General features: G+C 45.7%; 1 protein-coding gene across 3 annotated transcripts in view; it reads right to left on the bottom strand.

Moving 5' to 3' along the window:
* Nucleotides 1-15,569, bottom strand: part of stg (string) — a 153,262-nt gene that overhangs the window by 85,652 nt on the left and 52,041 nt on the right. For all 3 annotated transcript variants that reach the window (XM_065433173.2, XM_065433176.2, XM_065433175.1), the window contains one exon: nucleotides 8,864-9,019. In XM_065433173.2, the coding sequence (XP_065289245.1) occupies nucleotides 8,864-9,019 (156 nt within the window). The remainder of the gene's footprint in view (nucleotides 1-8,863; nucleotides 9,020-15,569) is intronic.

Consider the following 15,569-nt stretch of genomic DNA (forward strand, 5'->3'; position numbering starts at 1 on the left):
GCGCAGCTTCGGCCACCTTCCAGGCCAAGTCATGTTCAGCACAAGTCCAGCTATCCATATTCCAGCATTCCTGTAGTGGTGTACATATCTGGTTTAAAAAGCATGGACCGTGGAGTGTGGTTTCCCGCTAGGTGGTAGTATTATAAGATACTAAGTGTGCAAGAACGTCATAATTGGAGCTCGAGAAAGCATTTCCACTACATGTTGCAGCTTGAGATAAGACTGCTACCGCTCACCAACAGCCGTTTGTTCAACACTACTACTACTACTGCTACTGCTGCTACTGCTACTACTACTACTACTACTACTACTACTACTACTACTACTACTACTACTACTACTACTACTAATAATAATAATAATAATAATAATAATATTAATAATAATAATACGAAAAATGTCCAGAACCTCCAGGTTCTGGACATTTTTTTCATGAATCAGCAGTCAGCGTTTCTGACTGCTGATTCATGGGAGATCGTTTAAACTTATGTGCGCGGAGAAGTGCCCGATGGTTTTTCATTCTCCCTCTCGTTAATATTGCGCTTAAGGTCAATTTCACAGCGAAGCTACAACGAACATGTTTTCGGGAACATGCCGTAGTCGGTGTTTAACATTAAGCTAAAAGCGAGAAACTATGATGCATGCAATCTGTTCCGCTCACCTGGGATCGGGAACCGTAGTTGCGGTACAATGGGCTCGCATATTCCATTGTAGATAAAATACAGCCGAACAGCCAGCAGCGAAATATTCAGTACAGCACACAGGCCCAAGGGAAGCCGCGTCGTTTTAACAGTGGCACTTTTGTCGTCTGCTTAGAGTTTTTCTTTTCTTTTTTTTTTAGGTCTAGATGGCGCGACATGCACATCCTTCATAGGCCGCTCTCTTTCTCGCATGCAGGCTCGATAATTGTTGACATCAGTATAGGGCTGCCTCGCGATTATTTTTGTTTTCTTTCTCCAAGTACTATAAATAAAACTGAATCCTTTCCATGAGAGACGTCACGCCGAAAACTAAACGAACTGGACAATCGCAAGGTGCGCTATTGTAGCAATAGTGAGTCGTCTGCTTTTACTAGCTAACAGACGGCCTGCTCTAGATTTTTCTAATCAAATACATGTGAAATGGAGAAATGCTACAATAAAGCAACCGCTGAGCCGATTTTATGAGACTTTGCTGAATTCAAGAGAACAATAGTTGTAACTGAACTTCTATTTAGGTGTTATGATTTTTAAAATATTTGCTGAAAACAGGTAAATTTACGATCGAAGATTACGACTCCGAAACTTCCCCACAAAAACACACTGCAATTCTGTCAACCAGACATATTAGAGCGTCTAACGCAGACACATTCGCGTTTAGATTTTGCGAGGAAGTTATTCATTATGCGAGTTAAGTAGCAGTGATCATAAGTTATTCGTACGCCTTATGCCCATCATAAACATCAAGTGTGCCCACTTCATACGCATAGATGCAGTCGGTATAATTGCGATATTTGTTCCAGCGGAGTTACGACCTTGTAAAACTGAGGCGTCAACATCTTAAATTTGCCGATCGTTTTCGATTCTCGCTTAAAAAAAAAAAAAAAAAACGTCGTAACTCCACATACTACCGGAAGAATTTGATCACCTTCTAAATTCAACAAATCTCCTTACTACAGCCTAGCGCCCTTTACAGCGAACGCTATTGCGGCGAAATTACGCGTATAACGAAGGGTACAGCATGGCCTTGTCGGCTTTCTATCATATATTTATTGTAAGCTAGCCTACAACTAAGAATTTAACAACGAATTTACTTGTTTAACGAAACAACCTACGTGTCCCTCATCACATTTTGGTTATTTCGAACGAATTTACGGCAAGGTGTCCGCGATTAATGTGTTGTAACTATGCGTTGGCAAAACGGCTAAGAAGTTGCATGTGCGCTCGTGCTGAAACATTCAAGGCAACGAGCGATTGGCTACGAAGTTTCAAGGTACGCCACGGAATTCTGCTTAAAACAGTACGCGGATAAGGGGTTGCCGCTCCCCACCATTTCGCATACATCCGGCGTGAGACAGATGGAGACTGCTGCACGATTACGGCCCGAATGAACGCGCGGCATGAGATCTGTGCAAAGGGCGGCGAAAAGTCCACAAACAGCGCCTCGCCGTGCTTACTTGCTGCAATTGGACAGGTGCAGGTGATTCGGTTTCACTCATTTGGATATACTTGGGACGTATTCTTGGGCGATCACTTTCGGAGACGTCACTTTTCAGTGCGCGCTGACTGGCTGGTTGAGCAAAACCGCTCAAATCATCTGACGCATCGCGTACATCACATGAAAGTGACAGTATTGCCAAAGTAATCGTCCGAGAATACAGCCTCTGTTGGGCCTATACGGACCGATACAAGGTGGATTTCTTTGTCACAACTGAAGAGTTCATTGTACTAGAACACGCACTTTTCTAAGTCATCAAAATAAAGTCGAAAACATAGCAACCATGTCCTGGACACTATAACCCCCCCCCCCCCCCCCCGCCCCAAGCACAATATTCATCACTAAACTTCAAGCAGCACACGTACAGTACGCAAGTAAGGGAATTCGAAACACCAAAGCGAAGTGCCGAGTTTCAAAGCGGTTTTAGGTATCCTTATCTATGTCTTCAGGAATGGAATTCTATTCCTCTATATGCGTAGTGCACCGCCTAAAGAGGCGCCACTCACAGCCACCTAGCGGGCGCTTCCAACAGTACGCTCGGGAGCAGTAGCAGACGACAACCCTATGCAGCAAGGATGGCTGAGGTGCACAGCTGCGATTTCTCCTTTGTTCGGATGCCAGATTGCTTCTGCGGTGACAGCTGCAGGGAAGACGCTGGCTTCTATGGGAGCGGACATGAACACGATGTTAATGGTATTTGGGACAACCCGGTCCACATACGTGCAGGTGCGTCCCGCAGACACAATGAACCACATTTCCACGAAAACTGATGTTAACTAGCGGCTAGGTTTTGTCGAGTATTGCGATGCCTCAATCTTTTTTCTACCCTTGCCGTAATACTGCGTCTGTACCTCAACATTAAGCACACGTCGTTAGTGCAGACTTGCATCTCAAACAAATCCGCACGGTGCGATGTCTGCACATGTCGTAGTGACCTTTCTGCCGGTGAATACATGTGACATCGCCGAATAAGTGCCATCAACGCCGCCTCAAGAAGAGTAATTGCCAACTTATTGATGGAAATGCATACAGTAGTCAACGAAGTCACCAAACACACGGGTTAATAAGAGTGCGAGTTAGCGCTGTCGTTAGCGCTGATGAACTGCCGTTCCCGCTGCAGTTTTCGCAATTCTAAATTCCTTTAGGGAGCTGCTTGGAAACGCATAAAACTGCAGTCTGACCAACTTTTCAGTAGTTTGTTTTTTTCTTAAATGTTACTAGAGATATGACACATGCAGGGGCGTAGCCAGGGGGGGGGGGGGGCTTATGGGGCTTCAGCCCCCCCCCCCCGAAATTTTTTCGTGCTGTCCATGCACCGCCGACCAAAGCGACCCCCGTCGCCGGAAATCACTCTGGATTTTGTCTAGAATGTCTTTTTGACGCTCGAAAAGACATTTAACCGCGAAGATTGCAAACTCGGGCTGGATTTCGTGGCAACGCCCATGCACCGGGAGTCACATAACGCCAAGCAGTCCCATCCGAGCACAAAGTTTCACGGGCGCTTTGATGGTAAGCGGGCTCGCCGCGGCATCTCACTGAGGCCACGGAATCTATGGCGCGCATGGATATCAATTGCGAAACCTTATGGCTATAAATCTCATAAGCTCTTGATGTGAAGGGTGCATTGACATTTCCAAAGTTGTGCTTTAGATTTTCAATTGCGGAACTTTGTGGGTTTAATGTTGTTATAAACATTTGACGCCAAAGGTCTATGGACTTTTCTAAAGTCTTACATCGGAACATACAACGAGACAAGCCAAATCAACACACTAGCAGACGAGTTGACAAAGCAGGCAGCGAGGTCCAATGAGACGAAGCGTTGGGGTGGTTCATTTGTACCGTCAGGTCACATAAAAAAATATCAACATTTTTTTTAACCTAAGCCAGAACATCCATGTCAAGACACTAAAGCCAGCCAAAGTAAATACGTTCTTATTTATTTTTTCTACTTTGACTTTTATTCGCGAGGACACATTGAGCCTCTTCAATTTTTTTTTTGTTCTCGCTATCCTACCCGCGGGCTGCCAGAGCCAACCAGAGCGCATACGTTTTTCTCGTATGGCCCCGACCACCGTGCGGTACACTTCGGTGCGCGTTCGGTTTGCTCTGGCCGAGTGGATTTTCACCGGACAGAGTTTTGGACGCTTTCTGGCTAGCAGACGAGAAAAAAAAAACAATGGTCGCTCGCCGCCATCACTGTGGGGACTCGAAGGATTGCACCGCATTCCTTGAACGGAACCTTTCCGGAAAGTCTGGGATACTGAGCAGTATGCGTATGGTTCTCAGTGGACCAAGCGTCTCATGTTTTCTTCGGTATTCCTTCCGTAGCCCCATTAGGTGCCCGAAGTAGGCATTAGATTCAGGCCAAGATGCTTTCCTATGCGTTTTTTTTTTTTTTTCATTTCGGTGTCTCCGCCTCACAGAAAAAAAATACATTGCTGCGGCGCAGCGAATTGTCGCATGGTGAAAGTTCGATTTTGATACTTCTTTTGCGGAAAGTAATGGGCGACGGGACGCTTCAGTTGCCGGATACGTTTATTATATTATTGCGAAAGCAATTATATGGACACTCCAGGCGCATTCCTACCATCGCCCTCATGTTTCGTATAAAGTCCAAGGGTGATAACATCGTGACCACGCGCTGCATACTGTATGTGCGAGTGAAAGCGTAGGAGGGGAGGTGGAATGGGTGAGCCGACGATGGTGGCTCAGTCTTGTGTGCGCAAAGGAGAAAAGCGGGGAGCAAGCGCGCCGCCTTCCGTCGCGCGCAATACATCGTGGGGAGTGGATGGAATGGGGGCGGAATCTAGGATTCTGTGAATCTATGATTGTGCAACGTGTTTATTTGCCTTGTTTAAAGCATTATATACAGTTACTTCTTTATTACAGTATTATATGCGCATTATACAGTTATTACAGTTATACAGTTATTAGACGCATTATATACAGTTAGCTTATACAGTTACATACATAAACTCATTGGAGACTTATACGTATACTTAAATATCTTGTTGCGATGTTTTGTGTATGCATGCAGTGAACTTTGTTTCCAGTGACACTTTTTTTTCCTTTATCAAGCCGTATTTTCGCATTTGCATATCCCATTGTATCTTTGCATTTCTAATGTACGAGGGCAAGTCAAATGAAAGTGAGCCTACCCTAACCGCGCAATAATGGTTCGGTTCATTATCTGCGAGGCGTGCGCGTAGGAGAACGGCATGTCTCATTTACAAAAGTGACACGCAGGTGTGAAGATAAATGTTCTTTAATGCCCTCATACACTGGGTTGAATATGGTTGCGTCACCTAATGGACACTTCAAAAGTTGAACAACTCGGTGTCGCGAAGTTTTTGACAGCTGAAGGTGTTTCCAAAACAGAAATTAATCACCATATGACTGCCGTGTACGTTGAACACTGCATTTCATTGACCACTGTGAAGCGTTGGAGCAAACGGTTCAAAGGACGTTGCAAAGACATTCCAAGACCGGGCCAAAACCATCGTGCAATCACCCCCCACACAATTTCAAAGGTTCATGAGCTGCTGAAACAAGAACGGAGGATAAGCATCGATGAACTGGCAGACCGTCTGAACATCAGTCATGGTTCGGTTCCCGCCATAATTCATGAGCTTCTCGGTTATCGGCTCTTTGGTGCGCAAGGATCCCCAAGATTTTTATCCATCGCGAGAAGACGAAGTTTCGCGCTGCCTTGACTCATCTGATCGGGTATCACAATGAGCATGACGACTTCTTGTTTGCAACTGTGATCGGGGACGAACCTTGGTGCCACAACTACGAGCCTGAAACACGACGGCAAAGCTTACAGCGGAAACATTCGAATTTACCACGCCCAAAGAACGTAAAGGCCATCATTTCCGCTGGAAAGGTGTTGTTGACTTTTTTTTTCGATCGACAGGGTCCATTACTGATAGAATTTGCTAAATCTTGAGAGGCTATCAATTGTTTCCGATATTGTGAAACGCCAGAACTGCAGCGTGTCGCAATCAAGAACGAACAACGTGGAAAATTGACGAATGGGGTCATCTTGTTCCACGACAATGCCTGTCCCCACGTCGCTTATGTGGTTAATACAAAACTGGCAAAGTTCAAGTGGGAAACGCTGCAACATCCGCCATACAGCTCAGACCTGTCACCTTGCGACTTCTACATTTTGGGGCAACCGAAAAAACAGCTCAAGGGAACCAGATACAGACTTTTTGAAGCAGCAACCCAAGGAGTTTTATAAGACGGGAATCACGCAACTCGTTAGTGAATAGGACAAATGTCTAAATTCTCATGAAGACTACTTCTAAATAAAGTACCCCGTTGTTGGCTCATTCATTTAACTTGCCCTCATATATCTTGCAGAACTCCTGCTTTTTATACGTGCTCTCTCTCGCGACTATAACTTCGGTGCAATTACTCACGATACACGACAAGGGACAGCTACTCCTGCGTAATACATAGGAACGAACGACAGCGTCATTTAGATTTTTCACTGGCCATTGCATATATACAAGCATGTAAGCACGGTTCTTGAATGACAAAGTTTCATTAAGATATTTGTCCTCAACTTGTTCAGTTCATTGCCTTTTAATTTTTCATATCAGCGGCATGCACTGCTTTCCTGGTTTCGAACTGATTAGTTCTAAAGTTCGTGTGATATTTTCTTTACTTAATAAATAGACAAAAAACATGGAAGCATTGACGTCAGTTATGTTGGGCACAATTTTTGGCACATACGAGTATAATATTTTATGAAAAAAATACGTATTTTACTTGTATTTACAGAGCGTAGCTTTCAAGAATTCGTTTGCAGCATCTTTGGCAATGACAATGCAGTTATTATTCATGTATTTGATCCCTCGATAAATTGTTTAAGAGGAAGCTTTAGCTCGGGCCCAATCCGACGCGGCCTATTCAAATACTTGTAAAACGCAGAAACGCTTTTCTGAGATAATCCTGCTAATCGCTTTTATTGAAATTGGTTGCAGTTGAGAGAGAAAGTTAAATCCTAGTGTCTGCTGGCAACACAACATCGATTTAGGGCCTAAATTTTGTTTAAAATATTTTGGAAAATTTTTGAAAAAATAGAAGCACGGCGTTTACAAACTAATAGCTATGCATGAAGAACAGATATTGTGGTTCTGTAAACGGCATTTATTATAACAGTCAAAGCGGACAAGTTTGCTGTGTCAATTTGTATCTTACGTGAATTGGTTACGTTGTGTACAAGGGTTTTGCAAAAGCCGTATTTCCACAATACTAAATTTTTTTGAGATTAATGTGTAACATATCTATTTTGTCCGCTGTAGATCTACTATTAGATACTATTCACAGAATTGTGATACCATTTTTCATTGTTGAGTCACGGAGTTTTAAACTTGATAGTTTCGTTTCCTGAAAATTTTCAATTTTGGCCAATTTTTAATAAATAATTGACCACCTAAATGAAAAATTCGAAGCGTAGTCACTAGAATTAAACTTTTTATTTTAAATGCCACAAACCTCCTCAAATTTGGTGAAGTGGTTGCAGGGAACAACGAATTCCCCTTCTACATGTACTTAAATAGGAGCACCCGAGCTAAAGCTGCCTCTAAGGAGGAGGCTGAGCTGCAACGTGCAGCTATATATATATATATATATATATATATATATATATATATATATATATATATATATATATATATATATATACTGATATATTGGGCCAGTGGCGTAGCCCCCCCCGAACAAAATTTCTGGCTACGCCACTGGACACATGATATATCTAAAGGCAGAGCAGCGTCACTCAAAGTAGGCGAGCGCTGGCGGCAAGGCCGGGTTTAGCCCTCTGCGGCGTAAGCATAATAAGAAAGAATTCAGTTGAGTACAAAATTCACATGCAAGATGGGACTACGTTGTGAAACAAATCACTCGGCATGGTAAGTGTGCGCAGACAACGTCGAGGTGTAATAACTTCCACAACGTGATGCAAACTTATCTTAGATGCAACTTAGATGCAAACTTAGATGCAACTTAGATGCAACTTCGATGCAAACTTAGATGCAGCAACTATTAGCAATTCTCGCCCTCAACTACCTGTTTTCTTAACACATTTCCCAAGAAGCCACAATACCTAAGACGTCCTCGGGCGCAAAGAATAAAGCTGTTAAAGAAGCACTTGCATGGTATCATTACGATAAGACACAGCGTGATTTAGACCTTTTACAAACGAGGCAAGGTGAAAACCTCACATCTAAAAAAAATCAGTTCTGCATGAAGCAACCAGCAACAGTTCAACATGCGCGAAGCCACGCATAATATAGATGGAAAAACATGAAGTGCGTGACAGCAGGTGAGAGGGTTTACCGGGCAGGATAAAACCAACAACTTCAGTTCTTGCAAGCTTCAGTAGCTTTAACATACAACACCATGTACTCGTGTAGTCGTGCTACCTAGCTAGCGCAACGCGGTAAAGGAGAGGCAAGCGGCATTCAGAACTTTAGCGAAATGCCTCTAAACCGCATGCTGCACTGCAGACGAACCGAAAGAAAAAAAAAAAGTGGGAAGGCCGTGATCAACTTCTTCGCTTACCCGTCCAAATATGATCGAGCGGAAAAAAAGACCTACACGACAAAAGAAAGCACGAGAACAAAACATTTCGCACCGAAAGTTAGAAATTTACCGTTGCTCCCGCTGATGAGGCTTTGCGGAGAATGATTCGAACAGTTTCGCCGGCACGTTTTTGCCGGTATTTGAGCACCCCACCTTGCAACAATTCTTCGACATTCCTTGAAGCTTTGGCCACCACACACATGCGAACGGTGCTGCTTATTTTGGTCTGAAAACGTGAATAAGAGAGAGAAGCACGCTCAACGACGCAGAAAGCTACGGCGCGCGGCTGTCGCTTTTCCCGAGCGCACTTCGCAAGGCCGACACCAGCGGCGCGCACTACGCGTATAGGCATTGTGGAAAAAAATTTAAAAAAAGCCCCTTACTCACGCCCTTCAATGGGCATGTAAGGTAAAGTAAATAAATAAATAAATAAATAAACGAATCTTAGTCTTGCCATCTCGCGCCATGCCAACAACGGGCGTAATTCAAGATTGGCCAGCATTTCGCTCACAGAGTCAGTTGGTCTGTACCTTGATAAGACGATCAGAGCTGCTTCTGAATCATTCCACGCTTTTCAATTTGGTACATTTGATGAGGGTCCCACACCACGCTTGCATGCTCCAGTACGGGTCTAGCGAAGAGTTAAGTATGCAGCTAGCTCGACTTTCCGGGCAGGAAGTTTCAGTTAACGTGTTAAAGTCCACAATGGGTTTTTTGACTGCTAAGAAGAAAAAATAATTGCTAATATGGTTTTTTACAATTAAAAAAATCGTATATGGCAACCCCTAAGCCTTTGAAATGGATAACGTGTCACATCACTCCCAATTCTACCTCATAATCGAAGAAAAGTACATTCTTAATCTATCCAACCGTTTTTTTTTTTTTTAGCCACTAATTCGGTTGCAGAGAAGAAAGCGATGGTTACTCGGAATCCCTTAGCGGCATTCGATCCCCTGCTGCTGGTTTTGCGTCACTGCCTGGAATTTCAACTGAGCCCGCTGTTGCCCTCGAATATATGAAGCGCCATTTACTCTGAAAAGCGGAGCACATTAAAAAAAAAGAAAAAAAAACGATTGTTTAAAGTAAGCATCTCAGTAACAATAAAGTTCTATTTGTTTTAGTACGGTTCTTCTGCCTTTAGTGCTCCAATTTAAGGGACACAACCCTTATAACGAATTGCCCTGCACAACGATAATCCGGGTACCGCTCGTTTACGTACAAACTTGTTTGAGAAGCCTAGTGAAAGCATTTCTGCGCTTCACATTCGTACGTATGAGCACTGCGCGAGACTACTCCGCGTCCATAGGCATGACGATCGAGTATGTCCAAAATAATGCGATATTCGACTGCAGTGCACGATGAATGGAATCGGGAGAGGGGCAAAAGCTCATTTTCATCGCCTGGGGTGATTAGTGTGAACAACGTCGGCTTTTACTCAGATAATTTTGGCGGAAATTCGTAAGGCGTAGCAAATTTCCCGTGATAAATATTGCAGTCCACCTAACTAACAGAACACTATAAGGCACCCATCTCACTGAATTTAAAAAGCAGACTTGGCAGCGGAAAACTTCCTCCTAAGATCAAATGAAATGGACCTGAGTTCGATCCTTGACAATCTTTTCGACTATCATGCACACTATTCACATCGATTAAAAAAAATATAATACATAAATAAATACGTTGACCTAACGCAATGTAGGAATTTAAATGATGCGAAGCTCGTCTGAGTCGGCGAGGTAGCAGCGGGTGACACGAGCTCAGTCTCGCCGCCTGTTGCTGTTTGCGTGCCGTGCACGAAGACGGTGCATGATGCTTATCGAGTGAAGAATGCCAAGTAGAGGTGTACAGAAGTACAGAATGTCTAAATACATTTGGGGCTGCATATCCCTGCGTCACAGTGGCCCATCCATTCTGGAGAATCGGTCAAGAATGGGCGTTGTTGTTAGAATTGCGAGTTGGTGTACTGCTGCCCCGTCTTTCGTACAGCGTTGATCTGGTGCCATCGGATTATCACATCATTAAAGGAGGCGATGCATGGTTGCTGTGCAAGGTCGAATGACGACGTCGAGCAAGCGGTGCAGGGGCAATGTTTGGAAAAGTGATGAGTAGATTTTCTTCCTGTGTGGAAATACACGTAATCTAAAAATTACATTCACAATGTTTACCCTCACATTATATATATATATATATATATATATATATATATATATATATATATATATATATATATATATATACACACTGTTGTGTTTGGCGGCCCTGACCAGGTCCTGACTGCACAGGTTCTAGCGAAAAGGGAGGTCCGTACAGAGATTGTCACAAGAACACTTCCATGTTAATAACGGGGCGAATTCGGTCACGTCTTGTGTGCTGGTAACGAAACAGATGACGTAATGATGAGATAACTCGGGCAGTTAAATATTCACCCTGTCAGACAATTTATGCAACATTTGTGGTAGACCCCTAGGCTTCTCTCAATGTTGAAACGTAACACGTTCAAGGGCCCTCACGGGTTTCAATCGAAAAAAAAAAATCTCAACACGGTATTTGCAAAAAAAAAAAAGTTCTGGAGGACAACGCATCCGCCCCATTGTTGGAATGCCGAATACGTATTTCTCCGGACAACCGCTGAATAAATGAATATGAAGCTGTATGGCAAAGCCACAAGGAAATTATCGTAACTTGCGCGCTCGTGGGGCATCAGCGGGACGGGCAGTCGAGCACCCACCGCCGCAGGAAGTGCGCAAACAGAGCCGCGGCGTCACCCGGCAAAGGAAGCCCAGCGGCACCACCAAGCACGGCTCGCTTCCTGCGATCGGGTGTCTCCGGGCCGGCGGATACCAAAGCCGGCGCCAGAAGACGCCCCGGGCGAAAGACGACCGCCGTTGGTTCGGAGTCCGCCAGCGGTCCCACGGGAATGTAGGTGCGCGCGGACACGCCACCGTCCTTCGTCGAAAGCCCCGCGATTGGAGCCGGCAGTCGCGGAGCAGTGCGAGTACACGAGCTCTCGGATGTCAGTACGAACTATCCCACACGAACTGCCTTTTCTGGGCTTGTTAATGGATATGCGTGATTTTGGTGAATTCACACTGCAGTGGTTACCTTCGTAGGTTTCTTTCCTCTCTTACCCAGCCCACCGCTTATTGACCCACACGCACGCAAGGACGTAAGAGAACGCTCTTTGCGCTGCCAGCGCACTTGGAGCAATCGATTTCATTCTGAACTTTAACCTTCGCTATTTAATATATGAGCTTGTGCAGGCGTGCGTATCAAGATACCACTAAAGCTTTACTACAGTGCGTGCCACACCATGCCAATTTCGTGCCTGCGTTTAGCTCACTATACGCACAATCGTAGGGGGGAATTCGTGAAGCAATAGCCGTAGCGATGCACTCGGTAGCGTTAGGGCCAATCAAGAAAGAAGTGCACGGTGTACCGCTTCATCCGCACGCTCTTCCAGCTGTAGGTCTAAGTCGGGTCTAACTCGTTGTCGCCGCAGCAAAGCACACAAGCGCTGTCCCCTCACGAATCGTGCATGGGTCCTCCCAAAATGACCTATCACGCCAGGCGCGAGCCTAGCTGGCAGGTTGCTTATTAGCAGGTCACGAGTACCTTTACTCTGGAAAATTCCATAAGTGCGCCGCAACCTGGTTTTAAAAAAAAAAAGTCAGTGACGCTTTAGCAGCAAATGCGAAAGAAATGCGTTAGCATTACGTCGCACCTCTCCGAGGTCCCGGATACATAATTTAAACGGCGTTCAGCACATGATAAGTGTCGTTCAGGAGCTCATTAGACACACGTCCTGCCTCTTTGAGGAGCGAATTGTGCAACTGACGGGTTTTTATGGTTACATCAAGGTGAAACAAGCGTTGTTGAACAAGGCAAACAAAAGAATGCATCAACGTTACAAAAGCTTTATTCGCACAACGTAATAGCATGCAACATAAATAAGTCAATACAATAAGTACAATTGTAAGGAAAAACACTTATGTAGCACGTATTGAGCAAGAGATAGCTGTATAGCGAGTTTTTTTATGTCGCTCTACAATTTTCTCATTTACATTTTTCATTTAATTATAATATTTGAGAAAGAAATTAATTATTTAAGACATTCTGTAATTAGGAAGAATGCGAAAAATAATCTGAGTATCTCCAAGCGACTGCAAACATTACCTCGGCTCCATCCAGCTACGTGGCGTTCGCATATTTTCGAGAGAGAGAGAAAGAGAAAAGTGTAATGATACGAAATGCTGAGAGGTCGGCCTGAGGTATATTCCTCTAGCCAGCTACTCGGCATTAGGGGAAGGGAAAGAGGGAAAGAAAGCGGGAAGAAAGAAGTGCATGATGGGTGATGATGACGATAGAAGGAAGATGTCGAAGATATGGCAAGCAATTTGGCATGCTCAAAGTCTGCAACCCAGGCCCGTAATTTTTTTAAAAGTTCAGTAATGTCTGGATGGCCTTGAAACTCGATTGAGCATCTGGCCAAGGGCCGAAAATAACGTCCTCCGACAACGGTGTGCTGTCGAGACGCGTAAGGTCGTTGTCCAACCTTTCACGCTCTTCCACGTACTTAGGGCAGTCACAAAGCACATGGCCTGTAGTCTGTCACATTGCACACCTCAGTGTGGAGACTCGGTGCGCCGCATGAGGTGCACGTATCCGCGCGTAAACGCTACCCCCAGCCTTAGTCTGTGCAGAAGACTGGCACAGCTGCGTTGAATTTTCGGTGGTAGCCTTTATTCATGGTAGGGTCCAATCTCTGGAGTCGTCTGTGGCAATTATCTGGATTGTCCCAGTGCTTTGCTGTCAATTTTCGGATGACACTGGAGAGGAGACAGTTGGCGTCCGCTCTTGAAAAAGGAATTGAAAGCAGTGACTCTCGTTCTTCGAGTGTTTTCTTCGCTTCGGCGTCGGCCAGTTCGTTGCCCTGTATACCACAGTGACTGGGAATCCACTGAAATGTGATGTGGTGGCCGTTTTCTTGCGCTAATGTGTAGAGCTCGGCAGTTTGAAGAGCCAACACTCTGTATCTTGGTGCATAAGTTGGGACGCCCTGTATGTGTGTGAGTACACACACACACACACACACACACACACACACACACACGCGCGCGCGCGCGCGCGCGCTCTTCTAAGCTTTCCCATCCCCTCTCTACCTCTACCACGTGACGGGCTTCCCACACTTTCGCACACTTCTTTTTCTCGCTTTTGGACTCCAAATGCGAACGGAATAGTAATAATAATAAAAAAACGTCGGATTAATTGAAGCGCGTAACGTGAATCTCGAGCTGCGCGTCGCGGTCGCTGCCCGTGCAGGAGGTTCCAGCTGGCGTAGCCACGTGCGCTCTCCTCTCGTCCAGAGCGAGCAACCCTGGCCTCTTCACTAGAGACTGCGACAAACGGAACCCGGAGAAGAACTTTCCTGTAAGTGAATGATATGGTCCACAAAAGGCGCACCAGGCATATCGCCCTCTGGAGCGCAGACAAGCAAGTCCACCAGCCGCATACACAGAGGCACGCATCGCGAATGGGCTACGGCGCACGCGTCACGACAGGAGTTCCGCCGGTCGGTGCACTTGCCCATCGCCGGTCTCCCCGCCGTCACCGCCATTGGAACATGGCACAGGGGGTGCGTCGTAAACGTGCAAGAGCGCGCGCCGTATCAGCACGTGACCATTCTCTCTGTCACTACGACCACGGACCAGTCCGCGGACGGGCGTGACGTCGCCCACGAATGTACCGACCAGTGCCAAGGAGGTTAACCTTCAACCTTCTTGACCAGTGCTGCTGCAGCAGCGCGCTATCACGTGGTGACAAATGAGCACTAGCTCGATCGTGTGAAAAGATGCGCGGAAGCAAACGGAAGTGTGTTTTGCTTGGTGCACTGAAATCGCGCGACGTGGTGCGGCAGTACAGGAGGCCAGCTTTCAGTCTTCCGCGGTTTCAATACAGAAATGGAGGGCGGCACAGAATTGCCAGAACACGTACCCAAACATCTATTACCAAGCTTTCTCCTTTGTACGGTTTTGGTTTCAGGAAGCTGGTTTCAGGAAGCGCTCTGTTCCTTTACCTGGCCGGCTCGGCTTCTTTCTTTCTTTGTATATTGCGCTGTACCAGTTTTAGAATGCAATACCAACTCGCCCAATCCTCAACCCTATGGTTCCAGTTGTTTATTCGGAAGCGGTAGCGAGACCCGAGACCCGTCGTTTACGCTGTAGGTTTCAACGCACTTCACACCGCTCCGAGGTTATATACACTACACCCTTTGGGCCGCATACACGGGGTGCAGCAGCCAGCTTTGCGAGCCCTCTCACTCTGTTCACATGTACTCAGTTGCGACCTCACGCACTCGCTACGCACTGAACTGCACTCGCTACGCGAAGTTCGGGAACCGACACCACGTCGTGAAGCATACAGTTAATACATGCTGCCAGATTGCAATCATATAACACGACCACACTATACGACTCGCAAACCGCCAATACCACGGCGTTCGCCGTCACGTGATCAACACATAAAACCGTCTTCCCGTGCAGGCTTGCAACAGCGCAGAGTACAGGTTTCAACTTCCTGCGAGACACTGCGGTCAAACACACATAAATCCTTTCGCATTGCTGGAATGATATGGGAGCTGATCCTATCAAGGCACGACCGTGTCGGATAAAGGCCGTCACGGCTGCCCGAAAGTTAATGGCTGGCGAGCGCTTCTTCAAATGGTTCACAGTGCGCAGAAACGGTGGAGTTTTATTCGCGTGTCATAAAAGCTAAACAAA

The sequence above is a fragment of the Dermacentor albipictus genome, chromosome 1, assembly GCF_038994185.2.
Source record: "Dermacentor albipictus isolate Rhodes 1998 colony chromosome 1, USDA_Dalb.pri_finalv2, whole genome shotgun sequence".
In the NCBI taxonomy this organism is placed as follows: Eukaryota; Metazoa; Arthropoda; class Arachnida; order Ixodida; family Ixodidae; genus Dermacentor; species Dermacentor albipictus.